The sequence below is a fragment of the Ctenopharyngodon idella genome, chromosome 9, assembly GCF_019924925.1.
Source record: "Ctenopharyngodon idella isolate HZGC_01 chromosome 9, HZGC01, whole genome shotgun sequence".
NCBI classification, from domain to species: domain Eukaryota; kingdom Metazoa; phylum Chordata; class Actinopteri; order Cypriniformes; family Xenocyprididae; genus Ctenopharyngodon; species Ctenopharyngodon idella.
Window position 1 is genome coordinate 23,127,744 of NC_067228.1, and position 22,432 is coordinate 23,150,175.

Consider the following 22,432-nt stretch of genomic DNA (forward strand, 5'->3'; position numbering starts at 1 on the left):
AATATACAGAGAATTTTAGGTAAAACACTTAATGGATTTGAAGCAAGTAAATGCAAAAATGGTTGCTCTATTCTTCTGGGTGGTAAACAGAGTCTATTTACACTGTAAAATATAGGGCAGAGCTTAGATACCAGATCAGCACCATTGCTCTCTATGTTGCTGTGTTGAGCTGTAACTCAGGTTACCGGTTTTGTTGAGCTGGTGAGTTGTGGAGCTGCTCATTTCCTCTAATCTCTCCTCAGGTAAATAGACCTTGAGAGAGACAGGATAAGACTCAGTGAGATTAAAAAAGGCGTTAATGGATAACTTATAATTGCATGCTACATGTTATACCAGTGGAAGAATTACCTGTGCATCCTGAATTATTTCACCATCAGAGCCGAAACAATCCTCCTTTCTCTTGGCGTTAGTCTGCTTTGCACGTGATCTGACCTTAATCACCTACAGAAAACATTATCGCTCTTACACTACCTATTACACTACTGTTCAAATGTTTGGGGTCAGTAAATTTTGTAATTTGTTTATTATTTTGATTTATGTTATTTTATTCAGCAAGGGTGCATTAAATTGATCAAAAGTGACACTAAAGACATTTATAATGTTAAAATAAGATTTATTACTTTCTATTCATCAAAGGATCCTGAAAAAATGTTTTGTGGTTTCACAAAAAATATGAAGCATCACAACTGTTTTCAATATTGATAATAATAAGAAATGTTTCTTGAGCATCAAATAAGATATTAGAATGATTTCTGAAGGATCATGTGACACTGAAGACTGGAGTAATGATGCTGAAAATTCAGCTTCACAGGAATAAATTATATATTAAAAAAGAAAACAGTTATTTTAAATTGTAATAATACATCACAATATTGCTATTTTTACTCTATTTTTGATCAAATAAATGATAAAATTATACTGACACCAAACTTTTGAATGATAGTATATTTCATTGTGATTTCTTCAAAATCTATTAAAATCAGTAAAAAAAATTCAAAATCAGTTGGAACTCTATAGTTCAAGTGTTGCATGGTAACAAGGTGGGTAGGATTCATATTATTATGATGTTAAGTTAAATTAAAAAATTAAATTTCTGTCATTAGTTACTCACTTACTCACCCTCATGTCGTTCCACACCTGTAAGACCTTCGTTCATCTTCCAAACACAAATTAAGATATTTTTGATGAAATCTGAGAGGTATACGATTCGTCCATAGACAGAAATTTAACCACCACTTTCAAGGCCCAGAACGGTACAAAAGACATTGTTAAAAAAGTCGACGTGACTGCAGTGTTTCAACCTTAATTTTATGAAGCGACAAGAATACTTTTTGTGCGCAAAATCAAAACAAAAATAATGACCTTATTCAACAATATCTTCTCTTCTGTGTCATTCTCATACGTTGTTTACGTCCAGCGCTTCCAGGTTCTACGGCAGAACGCAGACTCATTATTGGCCAGCTCCTGAGTCAGCATCACACGCATGCGTCGTGCTGCTCACGTGATCAGCTTTGGCCAATACTGAGCCGGCATTCGGATGTAAACACAGAAGCCTTCACTGTGCTTACTGCGGCACCTGCGTAAGGATAGCGACAGGCAAGAGAAGAGATTGTTGAATAAAGTCATTATTTTCGTTTTGTTTTTGCACACAAAAAGTATTCTTGTCGCTTCATAACATTAAGGTTGAACCACTGCAGTCACATCAACTGTTTTAACAATGTCTTTAGTACCTTTCTGGACCTTGAAAGTGTTGATTATATTGCTGTCTATGGACGAGTCATATACCTCTCGGATTTCATCAAAAATATCTTAATTTGTGTTCTGAAGATGAACGAAGGTCTTACGGATGTGGAACGACATGAGGGTGAGTAATTAATGACAGAATTTTCACTTTTGGGTGAACTAACCCTTTAATCAGTTTTATAATAGTGTACTATATGATATATAGGTAAAATAGGAAGATTCACCTGTGTCTCCTGGATTATTTCACTGTCAGCATCTACACAGTCCTCCTTTTTCTTGGCATTACTCTGCTTTGCACGTGATCTGACCTTTAACACCTAAAGAAAACAGCACTTTACTTATTTTGATTTTGTTATTTCCATCTAAATCTGTAACTCTTAGGTCCGCTGGTCTGAAGACGGTTTAGGCTTCACAGATTATTAAGACTTCCTGGCTACAGAGATTGAAGGTAACCAATCTCATAATACCATACTAAACAAGAACAGGTGGAAGAGGAAGACTCACCTGTGCTTCCTGAATTATTTCATTGTCAGCGTCTAAACAATCATCCTTCCTCTTGGCATTACTTTGCTTCGCACGTGGTCTGGCCTTAAACACCTAGAGAAAACAGCACTTTACTTATTTGGAGTTTGTTATTTCCACTTTTAGGTCAACTAGTCTAAAGATGGTTTAGACTTCACAGATAATTAAGACTTTCTAGCTGCAGAGGTTGTAGGTAACCAATCTAATAATAACTTTCTAAACAGCATACAGGTAAAAGAGCAAGACTTACCTCTGCCTCCTGAATTATTTCAGTGTCTAAACAATCCTTCCTCCTCTTGGCAGTAGTCTGTTTTGCATGTGATCTGGCCTTAAACGCCTACAGAAAACAGCATCTCTCATTTTTTATTGTGATTTCCACAAAACCAGTCATTTGGTTGTAACAAATCCCATAATATGGTAAAAGAGGAAGACTCACCTGTTCTTGAATTGTCTGACAGTCTAAATCATCCTGATCATCTTCTGCCTTCTTCTGTCGTGTGTGAACTTTCATCCTAAACACCTACAGAAAAGATTCACACATGTGATAGCAGTGATAGTTCCCGTTTTCATTTGTATTCCAGTGACTTATTGATTCAGGATGCTGATCTTAACTGTTGCCATTTGTTTTGTAGATAGTTGAAAGTGTAATGCAGAGGGAATTTTAAATTATATATGAATTATAAATAATTATATTATGCCATTTTACAAAGTCTTGATTTTGTTTTCGGGATCTACTAGAAGATGTTTTCATGCTTGAATGTTCAAAAAACATTTTTCATATATTTTACATTGTTGCAGACCCTCTTTTCTCAGTCTGTCAGTAACGCTCTGTTTCCTCCTCGGCTGGACCAGTGTGTTGTGATTGGTCAACCGCTTTGAGCATGTTTCAGAAATGTTACAGCCCTTACCATTACTGCGAGTTTCAACACACTACTAATGCAACTCAACCAGGCTTCTCCCCCTCTTTTTTTGCGCATGCCTTGGGCGGAAATTATTTAAATGAGGAATACTGTGACATGTCTGTTCCTGGAAGAAAACTCAAGACTACCATCGAGGCATTTTAGGGATTTCAGAAACCGCATCTACTGATATAGAGAATTAGAGTGGACGTTGTGCTTTGTAACTTTGCAGACATTTTTCATGCTCAAGCAGCAACAATTACACACTAAAGAAAGTTTAAAATTAAAAAAAAAAGCATAATAGGTCCTCTTTAAAAGAAGGCCATTCAGGTTTGGAAGGATATGATGACATGAAATGAGACTCACCTGTGCATTATTAACAAGTTGATTGTCAGTGCTTAAACAATCATCCTCATTCTCATCCACCTCCTCCTCTTCTTCTTCTTCTTCTTCTCCCAGTTCTTCTTCTTCTTCTTCTCCCAGTTCTTCTTCTTCTCCCAGTTCTTCTTCTTCTTCCTCCTCCTCTTCCTCATCTGCATTAGTCTCTGCATGAGTGTTGACCTTAAACACCTACAGAAAGCAGCATCTCACCATTTTTTGTGATTTTTTTATAAGAACGTTATCCTGAAATTCAACATTGATTTGATATTCAGCTGAATACAGGAGTAAAAAGCCTCACCTGTGTCTTCCGGACTGTTTTATTGTAGGAACCTAATGGATGCTGCTTCTTCTTAGCATTAGTTTTCTCTGCAAGTTGAGTGACCTTAAACGCCTATAAAAAAAAACACAACACAAATATTTTGTGATTTTCACAAAACCAGTTATCCTGAACAATTCCTAGATGTTTTCAGGCTCATAGATCATCAAGACTTTCTGGCCAAGAAGTTGCAGTTAGATCAAACAAAACCTTAAAGAAAATGTCTGATTAGTTTACAGCACAAAGTTCTTGTGTTTTTGCCATTGCTCTGTACAATGTTAAGGATCACAGGGATGGAAAACTTCTCTGGTGCCAAAAAAGCACTTAGCAGTGTCCTTGAATTCTCAAAAAAGACAAAATCAATAGATTGTACCTTACATGTTGCTTGATTAATAACAACAAACTACTGATCAGCACATGCTGTGCTCCACACAGAAGTATAATAATATTAATTGAGAAGACAAGCATGCTGGCTTTGTTTGTGTAATGGAAATGTCATTAATTTGGCAACAGAACTGACTTTCATTCAAAGGGATTAATCTGACTGTTATATTGAGGTGGAGTGCACTGAACTGTAGTTCATGGTTAATTCCTTCTCTCTCACTGTGAAATATTTCATACTAGATTATAAAAGTGTCTCTCTGACTCTCAGCAGATATAGTGAGATGTTTTGTGATCCAGGCAGGATGGAAAGGTTTGCTTGAGGTCATACCTTATGACTAGAGTCAAGCTGTTCCATGTTAGAAGTAGTTTCTTCGGTAGTACTTGTGGTGACTTCTTCTGCAAACAGAAATAGCACGTTTCTGCAGGACTTTTAATGGAGTTAATATATGCATTTTAATATACACTACTGTTCAAAAGCTTGGGGTCAGTAAGATTTTTTTTTTCTTTTCAAAGAAAAAAATTAATACTTTTATTCAGTTAGGATGCATAAATTTAATGAAAAGTTACAGTAAAGATTCATAATTTTACAAACTATTTCTATTTCAAATAAATGCTGTTCTTTTGAACTTTCTGTTCATCAAAGAATCCTGAAAAAAACTTGCAGGAACTACATGCAGGAATACATGTTAAAATATATTAAAGTTGAGCTATCTTAAAGTGTAATAATATTTCACAATAATACTGTTTTTTAGCATAGCAGACAAAAACATTTTTTTATTAAAAAAAAAAAAAAAAAATTACAGACAGAAGTGTATTCTAAGGGACTCAAGAATAATATTTGGAGCTCTAAATACAATTAGAAAGATGACAATTTTTTTAGCGTGTAATTACAAAAAAAATTAAAATGTAATTACAATGTAATATGCAGTCAAGTGATTTTCTTTGGAATGAAATGGACTCACTGGACTATTTGACTTTTAGTGCTAACTTAACAAAATAATAAGATGAAGAGTAAGCAATGCACATTAGGTGTTTAACTGACACTTTTCTTTATTTTGCCTTTATCGTATTAGCTTGGTTACAAATAAGCTAAATGAATCATCAACTGTACACAAAATGGCAAACTAAAATTGTACCATCAACATTCACAATTACAGCTTATTATAATCAATACCAATTTGCTCCTGCCACAAATCTTGACACACACCTTGTAAAGTCATGACTGGTAAATCTCCGACTGGTAAATGCAACTTCATGGTTGTGCTCAGCTTGTAAATACAATCATTCTGACATGACATGAATGTACTGAGTTGTCGTAAGGCTAAAGTTTAGTATGCTTGCGTCGCCTCTAATCACGTGGATGAACCTCATGGAAAAGTGCTGCATTCCACCAGGGGGCACAACTAACTTAGGTCTGTTCCAAATATGATCGCTCACACAAACCTCAACAGCACATGACAGCAGTTCAGCTTGCCATGCTAAATGTATTTATAATAGTATGTTTATATGTCTAGTCATTTCTCAGTCAAATCTTTTTGTCCGAGAAAATAGTTCTGAAGTTACTGTGCGGTTTGATTTAGGTTGTAGAATAGCAACCGCAGCTTCTCAGTTTGCCACTTGTACAATGTATTTTGCTGGCACAGATATTCTCACACAAACTTTTGAATGCCAGATTTCTGTCTTCTGCATTAAACCATGAGAAAGCGAGCATGTTCAGTGTCCTGCTGTAGGATCTGCAGTGTTTTCTTTGTGCCTCTCGCTGGATCACAGCCTGTGTACTCGCCACCGGCCTGTAGTCAGGACACAGAGCGGCCAGTTATTTTGCACCCCTGCACCAGTCAGTGATGGTTTATTTTTCAGCAAGTCTGTCTGCTTTAATGGGTTCCAGCGCTGCTTTGATGTCAATGAGGCAAAGAAACGGGTGTGTGGAGGAGATAGACAGTATGAGGGAGTGAGTTTAACTGAGGGGGGATGGAAAGAGCCTCACATGTTCGCCTGTAAGGCTGTGTGAACGCAGCAGCGACCCCATCCTCGGGAGAGAAGGGCTGCATTTTGTTCCACATTCTTGCTGTGCACTGTGAGTGAGACCTCTGCTCTGTCTCTCCACACCCCACTCACCTTCCTCGCCCTCTGATCTTACCCACCCAGCCACTGCAATTATTCATCCTGCATGACATAAAACCTGCCAAAAAGCAACATGAATGCTCTACTGCTTGCTTTCTCGTCCTCTCTTTTTCTTGATTTAGTCTGTCTTACTGGTCACTAGAGTTGTTTTAACTAGACTTGCGCTTGTATTTTTACATAAAATATAATATAAAACATTATATGTCAATTGTTATTTACCTTACTAATATTACTAGCAGTTAAAGTCACCATGTAATCAAAATTGACAATTCTTATTTTTTTATGGAATACTGCAATATTTATTATTATTGACTTATCCATGCACATAATTTTATTTTTTTTAAATTCATGTGTCCTCGCAATTTTTAATCAAAATAACTCCTCCTCCCACTTGCAGTGACATCTCTTCTCTTCTCTGATGACATGTTTGCTGGCGTGAGGGCGGGATCAACCTGTCACTCACATGACATCATAGCAATAGCAAACCCTACATTTTTTCTTTTGGGATAAGCCGTTTCAATCAGATAGGCCTATATGTCACAATAGGGAAGAAAAGACTATCGTAACTTCCATTTCATGCCGACTTTAAACTGGTCACACTTATCCTTTGTTAAATGAGATTGTCAATGGTAAACAGATATTTAGACCAAGTTTACCAACATTTATACATCAGGCTCTTGGTGTTTTCAACCTGGTCTTATTAGAAGTCATAATAATTTGTTCAAGATGGCAAAATAATTGTTTGAATTAGGTCATGCTAAAAAAAAAAAATGTACTACCCAAATTTAAACCTAGCCATGATTGTAATAGGAAAAAACTAAAACTAAAAGCTGTATGTTATTGTATGATTGCAGTTGTACAATATCTATTAATTACTAATTGTCATGACAGTGTGTTGGATGTTTTAAAGGGGTGGTTAATGGGATTTCACTTTTTTAACTTTAGTTAGTGTGTAATGTTGCTGTTTGAGCATAAAAACATCTGCAAAGTTACAACGCTCAAAGTTCAATGCAAAGGGAGATATCTTCTTTTAAAGAATTCGCTGTTTAAGGACTACAACAAACGGCTTGTAGGAACTACAATGAGCTTCTTCTCGGGTTAGTGACATCACAAACCCCAAAATTTACATAAACCCTGCCCCCAAGAACACACAACAAAGGGGGCGAGGCCATGTTGGGCTGCTTTAGAGAAGATGAAGAGTTGTTGTAGTAGAGTGTTGTTACCATGCCGTCATTTTATGCTGGACTGCTTCACAAATGAGGCTCAATTCAACACTGGATTTTCACAAAAGATTAACATGACGGCACATGCTAGTCGATGAAATGAATCAACTCCATAGCAACTACATAAATTTATCCACTAACCATTCAGAAACGTCTAGATGCATTCTAAAAGTTGTAACTTCTTCGTGAGTCTCTCCATCAGTGTCCGACTCCGGTTTGAACAATGTAAGGCTGAACACCGTTACTGACGTTACTGCGTGAGATTCTCCAGCTTTGTTGTTGTTGAGCAACCAAAGCGCGAGCTGTTAAAGCTCTGCCTTCTTTTGGAAAGCGAGCCAGGAGCAGCAGCTCATTTGCATTTAAAGGGACACACACACACAAAACGGCGTGTTTTTGCTCACACCCAAATAGGGGCAAATTTGACAAGCTATAATAAATGATCTGTGGGGTATTTTGAGCTGAAGCTTCACAGACACATTCTGGGGAAACCAGAGACTTATATTACATCTTGTAAAAGGGGCATTATAGGTCCCCTTTAAAACGTCATACAGTGTGAAGGTCTATTAGAGGGTGATGATATATAGCACATATATACTGTATAGTAACCAGTTTTTTTTAACCGTTATATTATTGCAGTAAATTTTGTGCAATGTGCTGATTGTCTAGACGCTTCTTCTTCTAGAAGGACTACAATGTTTTTGACATATCAATAGAATGTTATTTGCGATATCAGCCTTGGGTCAAAATAAATAAATGTTTCTACAAACAGGAATGAAAATATTCACTTAATTAATAAGCTTCATGAAGCAGGGAAATATTGCTGCCTCTTGTTTTCACATTTCTTCTTTCTCTTCTGGTTCATCTGTAATGAACGCCACCCGTCTCCAGCATTCCAGACACCCCAGAATGCTATGTGGCACCTCTGAACACTCCTTACTATTTTCAGCAACCAACTTGTTAGCACATTGTCAATGTCCAGACAGACAAGCATAAAACATCCCAAAATAAGCACAAGGACACACGTATTGGCATTTGGTTTTAGGTTAACGTAAAAAGAGCTGTCTGCAGCACTAATGTTAATGGATGAATGGCCTGCTGTAACACGCGTCTGGCTGTTTTGTAGCTTTGACTCAAATAAATCAGTAGGGGATTTACTAGAATTTGTAATAAAAATGAAGGTCACACTTTATATTAGGTGTCTTGAACTACTATGTACTTAAATCAAAAATAAGTACAATGTATTTATTGTGTTCATGTTGCATTGCAAAACACATTTGGTGCTATTGAGGTGGATACAGGTAAGGTTAGAGACAGGTTCGGTGGTATGGGTTAAAAGGTAAGAGAAGGGTCAACAGTGTAGTTATATGTTTAATTACAGAAATTAATTACAGATGTAATTACATGCAGGTAATATACATAAGTACGATCTAAAAACATGCATGCATTGCATCAAATGATTAATTTAAATGTTAAAAGACACCTAATATAAAGTGGGACCAAAATAAAAACCTAACAACAAAATAGTACTCTCACAGTACCATAGTACAATGATGGTATCAGATAGTTATGCTGTGTTTTTTTATATATATATATCATGGTATGGCAATGTAGCCCTCGGGATGATAGCCATTTGCTCAAAGAGTCTTTATTTAGAAAGTGTCTGTTTCAGAAGGGGCCAGGATAGAGGAAAGGGGCGAATGAAGAGAGCGCTTACATGGCGAGCTGATGGAGGAGGGGGTTCGGTGGGTTAAGGCAGGTCGGTGGGGGTTGAGTTTCTGACCAGTGACAGGATAAAGGAAACAGAGCAGCTCCAGAGGTCGGCTTGAGAAAACACAGCCTCTGTCAGTCACACAGACTCCTGGGCCGGGATTAGGCCTCAGCCTGGGGGGGGGATCGGGTTTCTCTGTCCGGGATACCTCACTGCTGCAAACCACTACCAGATGTGGAGCAGCCAGCATGAGAGCGGGAGGGGGCAGCGTGTGCTTTATATGCATGTTTGTGTGTTTGTGTTTCATTGTACTGTACTATTTTTACTCATATTTTGCTCGTTAAAGCCCATTTGAGATGAGTTTGAGGATGGGATGAATTTCTAAAAAAGGCTGGTTATGTAAAAATGCAAATTTGCTGAAAGGTTCTTAAGTGAATCCATACCAAGACATCTACTGCTTCACATCAGACAATGAGCCCAACAGATGGAAACTCATATAAAAGAGAAGCCAAATAATAGAATTTTACAACTAATGCTGTTATATTATATTATATTATATTCTTGATTATTAATAGTAGTATATCCAATTTGTAATATGAACATCATTAATACCAATTATTAAAATAATAATATTAATATATGCACTACCGTTCAAATGTTTGTAGCCGGTATGATTTTTTTTGCTAAATTACTTTAATTCAACAACACATTTGATCTAAAGTGAAAAAAAAAAAAAAATCATGGTTTATACAAACATTTTAAGCAGCACATCTATTTTCAACTTTGATTAAAAAAAGAAATGTTTCTTGAGCAGCAAATCATCATTTCAGAAAGATTTCTGAAGGATCATGTGACACTGAAGACTGGAGTAATGATGCTGAAAATTCAGCTTTGACTATTATTCAGTCAAACAGTTATTCTAAATTGAATATGTTTTTAATTTTTTACTTTACTTTTTGAACAAATAAATGTCTCATTGGTAATCATAAGATACTTCTTTCCAAAACATTTAAAAATCTAACCGCCCCCAAACCTGTGAATGGTCGTGTAATTGTATGTTTTATATTAACAATGTTCGATAATAAATCCGCACACTCCAGATTAAATTCTTCCTGTGCTTTGGAAAGGAAACTCTAACCTTCATCTGTGGTGTGGTCCTGTATGAGGATCGTCCAAGGCTGTTTCAAATCTCCCTCAGAAGTCACAACCTTAAGAACTGGAAACAAAGAGGTACATTCTTCATGTTCATCATCTCTGTCTGTTACGGACCTCCTCTGCTCTCTATTTTTGTTTTGTCTGCATGTGTTTCCTCATCAGAATACCTTTATTTGACCTGAACTCTTACCCAGCACCTACTCTGTCCTTGTAATACACTAACAAAGACTCCCCTGACAACAAGTTACATTTACAACATAATAACTCTAATAACACACATCTTTGAGAATAACATCTTGTGAACATTTTAATGCGTTTTTTTTTTTTTTTAAGAGCCCTGCGAGCAAAAGCCAGTATAGACATTACTGTATTCTGAGTTTATTTGGTTGAGCACAATATAAAACCAAGTAAAGCCTCGATTACCGTGACCTTGTGTGACATCACCCTTTATTGGGTGGTCCTCGGTGTCAACTGCGGGATCCCAGAGAGACAAGCGTATGATTTCACCATCAGGACCCATTATTAAGGTGCCCAACGCTTTGCCTCCCTGCCATTCTGAAAACACACAGATTCAAAGAGTGAGACTTGACAAACCTTAAAAAAGGTCAAAGTTCATATTGCTCTACATAAAGGGGCTCCAAGATGAATTCGGACACTTAAGCCACATGTAAAAATTTATACATGTTATTGCATTAGACATATCAAACAAGTGTCATAGATGTGCACAAGCACATAGAAATATGTTGTCAAATAGTAAGTTCACATTTAATATGATAAAGTACCAGCATGATCTCACTATTTGGCATTTGAACGTAATGTTTACAGACATACATTTTTGAATGTTTGAGTATTTGCTGAAATGCACAATATTGACAAATCAAAAGCATCTAAATCGAAAAAGTGTTTAACATATGCACAGCTTTGGAAGCAAACATCTTTAGCAATCCTTTATACTTATATTATAAATAAATTTTTATAGTTACAATTTATCATTATAAAGATAAGACTATTTAATAATTTGAGCAAGTACAGTAATTGTGTAAAGTCAAAAATCTATATACTGGTAAAAATGTAACTATAGAAATATATCTACAATATGAATATGAATATATTTAATTATAAAATTATAAAATAATTATAAAATTACTATACAATAATAGTAAAATATTATTATTTTATATAAATATTAAAAACTGGTAAAAATGAAAAACTATACAAATATATCTATAATGCAAATATATTTATTTATTAAACATTATACATTTAATAAAAGAATATATTATAAAGTTTTATATATATATGAGTATAGATTTAAAAAATTACTTTATATTGTGGTAAAATCTAACTATACATACATACATATATATATATATATATTATACAATGTAATAAATATGATATTGTTTTTGTTTTTTTACTTTATGAAAGATTTAAACTGCTTGTCACCAGCTTCTAGGATATACCCTAGACAGAGTGCCAGCTAACAATTAGCCTGTGTTTTTTGTTACTTGTTTTGAATTGTCTTTAATAGTCTTTATGAAGCATCTGGCTACCTCTGAGCTCTGGAGGAAGACAGCCTCTAGTGTTTCCTGTCTGTTCTTCTGTTGTGTCTGCAGGGTCATTTAGGTTCTGTCTGTACGCAGCCATGGAGCTCTGTTTACCTGGACCCCTCCGGCCCACCAGGGGGGGCAATGGACCAAGGGGGGGATGTTGATCTGAGGGAATTAAAGGAAAAGAATTCACTTCAGACTGAACAAGAAATGACTGCAGAAATGCTCAAGTCCACCCTTCAGCAGTGTAGCGAGGCTTGTTTTGCCTGGGTCCCATAGCGCTAATGGACAACTGAACCTTAGCCTCTGTGTTGTTATTTACTGTATCAGCCCCTGAGATCTCCCACCACCCCTGTCCTCACTCCCCACTGCTCTGCCCATCTAAAGACTTCATTTAGCTGCAGCCAAGCGCTAGCTGAGCCACACATGAAGAGGTGCACGGCCCTCAGAGGGGGGCTGTGCTCTACCAGCATGGCCTCACTGTATGAGCCACTGCAGCCCTGGAGTTTACAGCTTATTTAAGCTCTGTATGGGGATAGTATGTGTGAACTAATGAGAAGAGGAAAGGCGGTCAGCAGCATGAAAAATAAGATGGTTGAGAAAGAGCTTATTATAAATTGGCAAGACTTAAAATTAAGGTTTAACTCATTAATATTAGTTAATGCATTAGGTTTTTTTAATCAATATTAATGTTACTTACTACATATACTAACACACTTTTAAAGTCGTCATGAAACGGAAGTCTTGATCGTCTTTTCTTCCCTATTTTGGCATATATACAAGTGAAACGGCTTCTTGAACAAGAAAAAATGTAGGGCAGGGCGGGACTTGATTTTGTCCATCGGGAATTGATTGGATGGTTGTGGTTTGCTATTGCTGTGGTGTCATGTGAGTGACAGATTGTCCCGCCCTCTCGCCAGTAAACACGTCATCAGAGAAGAGATGTCGCTGCAAGAGGGAGGGCAAGTTATTTTGATTAAAGATTACGAAGGCACATTCATTAAAAAATAACAATAATAATGATGTGCATGGATAAATAATTTGTAATAAATACTGCAATATTTCATAAAAAATAAGATTCATCAATTTTGATTTCATGGTGAATAAAATTTCAAGTTGGTTGTATAAATTAACATTAGTAATGCATTATGAATGATCATAAATTATAAATTAAGTGTATTAATAAATTAAACTTAACCTAGATGTTGTAAAAGTATTGTTCATTGTTGATACCTAATGCATTAACATTGTTAACCAATTGCACCTTATTGTAAAATGTAACCTAAATAAATGATCACAATTTATAAATAAACATTATTTGTGTCGGATTGTGCGATGGCCAAATGAAGGGTCAATAAATGAATGTTATAAGTTAATGTCACTAAACGAAATGCAATTCCATTTAACCAATTCAGCATATTAGAATGATTTCTGAAGGATCATGTGACACTGAAGACTGGAGTAATGATGCTGAAAGGCCACTACACCTCAAACTGTTGTTTGTTAAATTGTATTATAAAATCCAAGCAGGATCACATAATTCGATTCTCTGTGGTAATGCATGCACATGTACAAGTCATAGTCTTGGCAGTGTTCTTGTATTTTTTCATCACTTCACCAGTTTTCAATACCGCAGCGCTGTTGACTTTCAGGATGAGTCATTTTGAGTTCTGCGTCCAGGTGTTCTTACAATATGTATTTCAGTATTATTATCTTTTGAAAATGTTTGACAAGTTTTTGAGTTTGAATTGAATTGCAGCATCACTTTTTGAATTTGTTAGGTAATGCTTCAGTTGTACAGCACTGGGCATAAAGGTTGATACTTAAAAAGATCATATCACAAAAATTATCTCGGTATAATGGATTGTTTTTGTTAAGTTGCTTGTGCTGCCAAATGCATCATAAGTCATTGTATTTCTTTCAGCATATATGTTGTGAGTCATATCAGCAGCCACAATGTGTTAAATCTAAAAAGAAATAAATATATCATTACCTCCTTTTTCTAGATCGTCAGACCACATGAAGTGCCCGAGGTCCATCTCTATAATCCTGCACCTGCTGTCAGAGAGAGGGTCCTGTCCTCTTTGGTCTAGCCCCTCTGCATGCTCCAGATCACCACATGGCTCACGCTCCTTAACAGGGGTCCTATGAAGGTCATCTAAGGCACAATAAAAAAAGAATAGTTAGTAAAACGTGGCATAATATGCTAATCCATTATGCTGTATTTGTTGGTAAAAGTGAGCAATGTGATGTTGCATACCATCTGGCTGATGGTTGTCTGTATGTTCTGTTTGTGCAGGGAAAAGCAGCAGCACTTTCCTGTGTACGCGGCTCTCCGAGGGGTTTTCATGTGTAGTTCCCACTTTGATGCCAGGGAGATGTACGCGTAGTTCTCGTTGTGGTAAATTCTCACAGCTCCTTTTTTTATCTGTTATTTCCGGTTTATTCTTCAAGAAAATTCCAAAAGAATTACATCATTTAAATGCACAAGTCATTTTTAATGACAAAGGTATTTCAAAGGTATTGTTGTTTTGATGTTTCAAAACAACAAATGTTTGGGATCAGTAGGATTTCTTTTCTTTTTTTTTTTGTAAAGAAATTAATGCTTTTATTCAGCAAGGGTGCATTAAATCAATCAAAAGTGACAGTTAATTATACAAAAAAATTATATTATTATATCATGGTTTCAACAAAAAAAAAAAAAAAAACAGCAGAACATTGATAATAATACAAAAATATAGCTGCAAGTAACAATTACGGGGTCAAGCCGAATAAGGGCAGAAAAGTAAATATTTTTGGACATCTGTGATCATGAGGTTAGGATAAAGCTGTTTAAATTACATCAGTTAAAGTACTTATAACATAATAACATGGTTTATAACTTCTGAGCAGTAGGTGGTGCTATGACGAAACTCTGCATGCACCCTGAAGTCATGCCTGTAATGATATGTACCAATACACAAAACTTTTGCAAAGATACAGCCGCATATCCATTTTGGCATGCTCGCAGTCAAATTTGTTGCTGGCGGACAAGTAAGTATGGTAGAATATGGCAAATTTGGTATCGTATGGCTCGGCATAAGTCAACAAATCTAATGATGCAAGTTAAATGACAATATGTCGAATTTTTCATATGTTATAAGCATTTTCATAAATTTCATTATATCTCTTGACCACTTGGGGGCGCTGACCTAAAATTTTACAGGTCCTCTCAGAACATGGCCTTGATTAATCATCACAAGTTTCGTAACGATACGTTCATGTGTTCATAAAACACAGCATTTTATGACAAAATTCAAAATGGCGGATGCCCAAAATGGCCAACCAAAGAAAACTGGATATTGTTCAACTCGGCATGCCTCAAAGAATCTATGAAGACCATCCTCATGATTTTAGGACAAGGCATTCAAAAGTTAGCAAAAATATAGGAGGTGGTGCTGTGATGATACTGTGCATGTACACCCAAGTCATGCTTGTAATGACATATACCAAGTTTGGTGTCAATACACCAAATCATTGCGAAGATACAGCACCAAATCCATTTTTGCGTGCTCGCCATCAAATTCGTTGATGCGCAATATACGAGAACAAATTGGCCAATCAAAAATCTTTTAATAACTTTTTGCCTGGATTGTGAGTAGATGCTACATTCCAAATTTCATGCAAATTGGACAAACACTCTAGGCGGAGTTCAAAAAAGTAGGTTTTTCAGAAAATTCAAAATGGCGGAAAAATTTTCCTGAGGGAAATGATGTCATAGGGTGCATTCGAATCAGCATGAGCAGCATGGAATCAAAGGAAAAAAGAATTTTGTTTGTAGGACTTAGGCGTCAAAGGTTATGAACATAAACATGAGTGAATATTTGAACTCTTGGTGGCGCTAGAGGGTTTGAGGTAGAGACTCCAATTTTGCTATGGTAACATTTCAGACTATCCTCTATCTGTGTGCCAAATTTCATAACTTTTTACCCTACAGTTCTATGGGCTGCCATAGACTCAAGAGCGGAAGAAGAATAATAAGAAAACATTTAATTCGTAAAAATATTTCACAATTTTAGCATTTAATAATTTTATGAATTACAAGCAATTTATCATGCAAGAGTCAACAATATCCACATTAATTCAGAGTAGGTACAGAAGCTAGAGCAGATGTTAACATGTAGAAAAGTAGAGACAAGAGAGAACAAGGAGACATTTTTAAAGTTTATTTATAGTAAAAAGTCATTTTGAGGTTTGCGCTTGAATGAGAGCCCCAGGTGTTCTTACAATACATATTTATGAAATATTAGGTGTTTTCTCTTTTAAAAATGTTTGACAAGCTTTGTCAAGAAGTTAACATGCAGAAAAGTTGGTTTGTTTGGGTTTGTTTACAAGAAGTGCATTGGTTTAGGATTATGGTTGAGATAAATGTGTCTTCAGCCATTTCTTGGAGTCTAATTACCAAATACCGAATTCTTACCATTGTTGATGTGATGTCAGAGTCTGAGTTGACCAGTAGGCTCTGGTTAATGGGCGGTAAGTGGAAGACGGTGAAGCTGGGATCTGTTTCTATATTCACTCTCCTCACGTGAGTTTCACCTCCACAATGTCTTACTAAAGCAAACACAGTTTGCAGAACATACTTATCACATTTATGACTTCAGGCTTGTATCTGGATGTCATATGTGGATTTTATGGACTTTAAATGGTCGCTAAATACTGATGTAGTTCTTGTCTTACTCTGGCGGGATCCCTCCATGTGTCCACCGTAGTAGTTGACCCGTGAGAGTGGGCTGTATTCCAAAGATGAATCCACATACACTGACCTTAGAGGGCACGTCTCTGCAACACCATTTCCACTTTCCATCCGAGTGCGCTTCCCACGGCCATTTAGATCCTTGAGATGGTCAATAAGATGTGGGAGTATCTGGTATATGTCAAAGCAAAATAATGAAAAGCTCTTTAGCTAAGTTTTGAAGTTATGGTCACGTAGTTTGGACTAAAAAGTGGCTATCATTTAGACCTTTGATCAAATTCACATGTACAGTACTTCGCCTTAGCGTTTCTGCTCTTTGTTTTTCATTGTAAAGGTTCAAAAGCCAAATACTTCACATAAACAACAGTATATTACATCAGTGACAGAGATTAACCAAGAAAATGAAATCAGATGCTGTTAAAGGTCAGATGTTTACTTATGAGTAGACCTTTCCAAGTGTCTGGTCTTATGATGCCAAAAGCACAGTGTCAATTATATGGTTAGAGGGAATTTCAGGTCACTGTTAGGAAAGAGACGAAAAGAGCCAGAGGAAAATGGACTGGACTCACTGTTTGATCTTCAGTCTGATGTGCAGGTTGTGTCTCAGGGATCGGACTCATCTGAGCTCTGCATGTGTCAACAGCTATCCTGAGACTCCTATCCCGTCTTTTTCTCTCTTTTGGCTTCTCGCTCAGTTCGTCTTTCTGTACTTTAGTCTTAAAGGTCATTTGTTCATCTGGAATCAAGATTGATACTGAAATTAGGTTAAAGCACAACCATTATTCTGCGTCCAATTATTTTTCACAGCGAGCAGAAGCTGCTCACAGAAGAAGCTGCTTGAAATAAAAATGGTTTACATTTTAGGAATCAGTTTTTACTTCCTCTTGGCAATGGGAAGGTAAAATCCAAACTAAAAGCTCCCAACATGAATAGAGTGCATTCAGACGCAGGTATCTGATATGCTTTAAAGATCTTAAAGATGTAAACATTCACCCTCTGAATTGACTTTAACTAAACACTGGCAAACACAGTAATATTTTTTGCCTTTCTGCATTGTGTTCACTGGCATTGCTGTGCTGCACAGGATGCTGTTGATCTAATCAAGAACTGCTTTTGAATAGTCAATGTTTATCTGATCGTTAGTGTCATTTGTGTTGGATTTTTTGAACTATACCTGGTGCAGCATGAGTTCTCTCACAGATTTGTACATGTACCAAACCCTCTGTTATGGGTGGCAGAGGGCCCAGGGTGGCCCTGTTGGGCCAAGGGGAGCAGAGGAAACGTGGCTGGTATCTGACCTGTCCAGCTTTCTCTCCTGAAACACAATAACATTTATTATTTTAAGATAGATCTAGGATGTAGGGTAAACTACCCTTCAAATGTTTGGGGTTGGTAAGGTTTTTTTCATGTTTTTGAAAGAAGTCTCTAACGCTCTTAGGCTGCATTTATTTGATCATAAATGCAGTAAAAACAGTAATATTCTGAAATATTATTAAAATGTACAAATAACGGTTTTCTATTTTAATATATTTTCAAATTTAAAGTTATACTATGTAACTTTTGGCCCTCTAGCAGTTAAACAACAAAACTGCATGCAGTTTGCAGAAGAACTTTTTTTTTTTTTTGGTTGTGCTTCTGCTCTGTCTGACTGAATATGGTTATCCTACTGCTCATAAAACTTTCATGACTAGGCCTAGTTCATCCAAAAATGAAAAATCTGTCATTAATTATTCACCCTCATGCCGTTCCAAACCCGTAAGACTTTCGTTCATCTTCAGAACACAAATGAAGATCTTTTTGATGAAATCTGAGAGCTTTTCCTTCATAGACAGCTTCAAATTTTGATGCTTCAAAAAGTTCATAAAGAGATCTTAAAAACTAATCCATATGAATTGAGTGGTTTAGTCCAAATTTTCTGAAGAGACTTAATCGCTTTATATGATGAACAGATTTAATTTAGGTTTTTATTCACAAATAAACATTGATCAGTGAACATAAACAGAAGCTCAACCAAACCTGCTTGATGCGCGAGAACAAGCCTCTTCCTGAAGCTCAAACGTGCTGCGTAACACACGAGAATGAACCTCATTGGTTCTCACACAATGCTTGAGCTTCTGTTTACCACAACTGATGCGTAAGTTGATGAATGTTTAATAAGTGAATAAATAAGCCTAAATTCAACCTGTTCATCACATAAAGCGATCATATCTCTTCGTCTTCAGAAAATTTGGACTAAACCGATCAATTCATATGCATTAGTTTTACGATCTCTTTATGAACTTTTTGAAGCGTCAAAGTGTCAGTTGCAAAGGCAGTCTATGGAGGGACAGAAAGCTCTCAGATTTCATCAAAAAGATCTTCATTTGTGCTCCGAAGATGAACGGGTGTGGAACGACATGAGGATGAGTAATTAATGACAGAATTTTCATTTTTGGGTGAACTATCCCTTTAAGAGATATAGATGGAAAGGATCTCAAGCTGACTAGCTGAAGACGTTACTGTAACTGCTATACCCATTAAAAGACATGGTACTTCCTTGAAAATAAATTCCAGAATAGTGCTGCAAGAACCAAAATGAAATTACCCTTCACAATAGATAATGCTTTACTCTGTTAGAGAGCTACATATAATAATTTATCTGTTCAATAAAATAGCCTACCTTACTCACCTATTGAGTAATAAAAACGCCATCTCTGCGTCGCTTTTACAACCTTTCAAATTCCTCAGTTCTCGCCATCTCCGAAAAGTCAAGCCAATCTCAGTCTTGATTGTAGTTTTATTACGAGCCCTTTCGCGTTCTCATTTTGCTAGCAAACTCTCCTCTGTTAGAGATTTATCGTGCTCCATGTCAACCTTTCTCGCTCGTTGTGACAACTAACCTCCTATGCCACTCCCACACATACATGCGTAAAAATAGCAACTTTGTACGCAATTTCCCGCGAAAACCTTGAGTAATTGATGACTCTTTTTTTTTAAATCCCTTTTTAATTATAAATTACGTTAAATGTAACATGAATAATAATGTAAAGGCATTTTTGCCCTTTATTCTATAAACCTTTCTATGAATTTTTTTTTTATTTATTTTTTTTTTTTTTTATTTAAGCCTATAAAAGATTTTAAAAGTTTGACCAGATTGTTTAAAGATCCTCACCTTTAGCCTGGCTTGGATTGTAGTTCTTCTCTCCAGGTCTCTGTTGCATGTGGATGTTCTGGGTAGCATGTTTAGTATCTGGCAATAATGGGTGCGTTACACCAGCAAAAGATCCAACTTGTGCCTAAAGAAACAAAGAATCTATAAAGCACACGTGTGTTTGATTTTCACATCTTCATGATGTTTAGGCCTCTCCAAACATGGAATTGTTCCACATTATCTCTAACTATCTCTTTTGAAACCACACAAACATGATGTTCACTTATTTTCAAGGTCATTTGTCTTGATTAGCATGACTGATTTCTCTGCACACTACCTCCTATTTATATTAAACGTCAGTGGAAAATGAAAACGTGAATGCCGAGCTGGAAGTCACACTGGAATTCTTTTGGATGCAATACCTTGCAATATTTTCAAAAGAATATAAGAGAACTGAGATGTTTTGATCTCCTGGGTTGAACATTGAACAATAATAAAGAGACACCAGGTGCCAGACATCAATGCTTTGAAATCAGCTGCCTAAAAGGGTCTAAAGAGGAAAAGACTTCTCTGTTAATGAAATTATTCAATATTATAATGTTAAATGTTGTTTTGTGTTTGTGTGTTATGGAAGGCTATTATCATTTTGACTTGAAGTCACCATGAAATCAGAATCAACAATTATTGTTTTTAATGTAGTAGCCTATTGCTGTATTTATTAGAAATGATTTTTCCATGCACATCATTATTTTTATTTAATTCATGTGCCCTCATAATCAGAATAACTCCCCCTCTCTTATGCAGCGACATCTCTTCTCTGATGTGTTTACTGGCGAGAGGGCGGGGCGACCTGTCACTCACATGACATCACAGCAATTGACCCTTCGCCAGGAGTTTGATTGACAGGCGATCTAACCAATCATAACGCCGAATCCGCCATTTTGTCTGACAAAGCAGTCAGGGGAGTTATTAGATTAACGTTGGTAGACTTGAACTTGAAAAATTATGTGTACTGATGTCTTTCTCTGGTTAAAATGTGGTTCATTCATGTTTATTTGATGATATAAAATAAAATAAGAGATGATCGTTTCATGAGCCCCTTGATCTGAGGCGCTACAGCGATCTGTCACGACACATTAAAGAGCCACAAAACGGTATTTATTGTTTAAATTTCTTTAAAAATTACAAAATTTGAAATGTGAGACTTTGTTTCATATCAAAAGTAACCTGCTCTGTCACCGTCTTTTGTCTGTCGACGTGTTGTCAGTGTCCTCTTTGCTCCGCGATGTATTTTTCACTGTAGGACATGATGTGTGGCATGACAGCGTCATGGCTTGTCGGACATAGCAACAGTAACTAAAGGAGGCGGGTCTTTGCGAACGGTCAATTACCACAACCATCCAATCAATTTCTGATGGACAAAATCAAGTCCCACCCTACATTTTTTCTAGTTCAAGAAGCCGTTTTACTCGGATATACGTCACAATAGGGAAGAAAAGATGTCTGTTTCATGCCAACATGAACAAAGTTGTCTAGTTTATTTCATTTTATTATAGGTTTTGTATTTTAGGGGTGCCAAAGTGGTATTATTAAAAATGTTGAATGCATGTGGGTTTAAAAGGTTTCAACTTTTATAAAATACCAAGTTTCAAAAACTAAAATAAATTTTAGTTTTGTTTGGTTTGGAGGTTTTTTGTTTTGTTTTGTTTTTTTCCAAGATTTTTTGGTTTTGATTTTATTTAACAAAAATGTTCTCATTTATATTTCATTTTTGTTAACAATAACACTGGTGTTATGTCTATAATTATGAGCATTATTTGTTTGAATTCAGCTGTCCTTGCTGAGGGTGACTATGGCGGCCATTTTGAATCCCTGGAGCACACCTGTGTTGTTTACATTCTGCTGCAGTTGAACGTGACAGATCGAGACATCACACAGGCCACCCACACCGAAGATACTTCTTCCTGGAACCCCTCCAAATCCCTGTCCAAACCCTCATGTCTATGAGGTAAACACACTGATTACTGCATTCAGCTCTCATCACCTGGATCATTCCCCTTTTGCCCCCGAGAGAGTGCCATTTCGGTCACATACTGCAGCAATTTTTCGGTGTCATTGAAGTTGCTCTTTTCCTGCTGATCACAGAGTATTCGGGCAGTTTCTCTTCTGATGGTTCATGCGGGTTTATGTTTGGAAAATAGAAGCTGGACATTATGAAAAGGAAGCCACCATGGAGTTTACCTTTTTCAATCAAGATGCACACCTGATTTGGTGATCCTTTTGATCTCCTTCTGCATCGACAGATGATTTTCCGGGGCGCAGAGAGAGGACGGATTAATGTGCATATAATGAGGGAACAGTCAAGGGCTGTGGAGCATTAGCAGATTGTGGTGGACGGGAATTGGACAGATTATGGACTGTGTGCTTATGTTAAATCCCTCAGGACACCTTTATTAAGATTTGCAGCTCACATCTCACAGAGGTCAAATGGCGCATTATGGGTAAATCACCAGTTTGATTGACCTGGAATGTGTGGAAATTGAAGACACCTTGAGGACTGAC

The 22,432-nt window shown here is 36.5% G+C and overlaps 1 protein-coding gene across 2 annotated transcripts in view; it reads right to left on the bottom strand.

Annotated features, from left to right (window-relative positions):
- LOC127519044 (trichohyalin) overlaps nt 1-22,432 on the bottom strand; it is a 38,697-nt gene that overhangs the window by 11,302 nt on the left and 4,963 nt on the right. For both annotated transcript variants that reach the window (XM_051906443.1, XM_051906442.1), the window contains exons 4-22: nt 19,892-20,015; nt 17,915-18,055; nt 17,310-17,476; nt 16,725-16,911; nt 16,465-16,598; nt 14,266-14,452; nt 13,999-14,163; nt 12,009-12,170; nt 10,879-11,010; nt 10,439-10,516; nt 4,574-4,641; nt 3,844-3,936; nt 3,531-3,734; nt 2,702-2,785; nt 2,516-2,602; nt 2,248-2,340; nt 1,968-2,060; nt 349-441; nt 186-252 (exon numbers count right to left, since the gene is read on the bottom strand). In XM_051906443.1, coding sequence (XP_051762403.1) covers nt 186-252; nt 349-441; nt 1,968-2,060; nt 2,248-2,340; nt 2,516-2,602; nt 2,702-2,785; nt 3,531-3,734; nt 3,844-3,936; nt 4,574-4,641; nt 10,439-10,516; nt 10,879-11,010; nt 12,009-12,170; nt 13,999-14,163; nt 14,266-14,452; nt 16,465-16,598; nt 16,725-16,911; nt 17,310-17,476; nt 17,915-18,055; nt 19,892-20,015 — 2,359 coding nt within the window. The remainder of the gene's footprint in view (nt 1-185; nt 253-348; nt 442-1,967; nt 2,061-2,247; nt 2,341-2,515; nt 2,603-2,701; nt 2,786-3,530; nt 3,735-3,843; nt 3,937-4,573; nt 4,642-10,438; nt 10,517-10,878; nt 11,011-12,008; nt 12,171-13,998; nt 14,164-14,265; nt 14,453-16,464; nt 16,599-16,724; nt 16,912-17,309; nt 17,477-17,914; nt 18,056-19,891; nt 20,016-22,432) is intronic.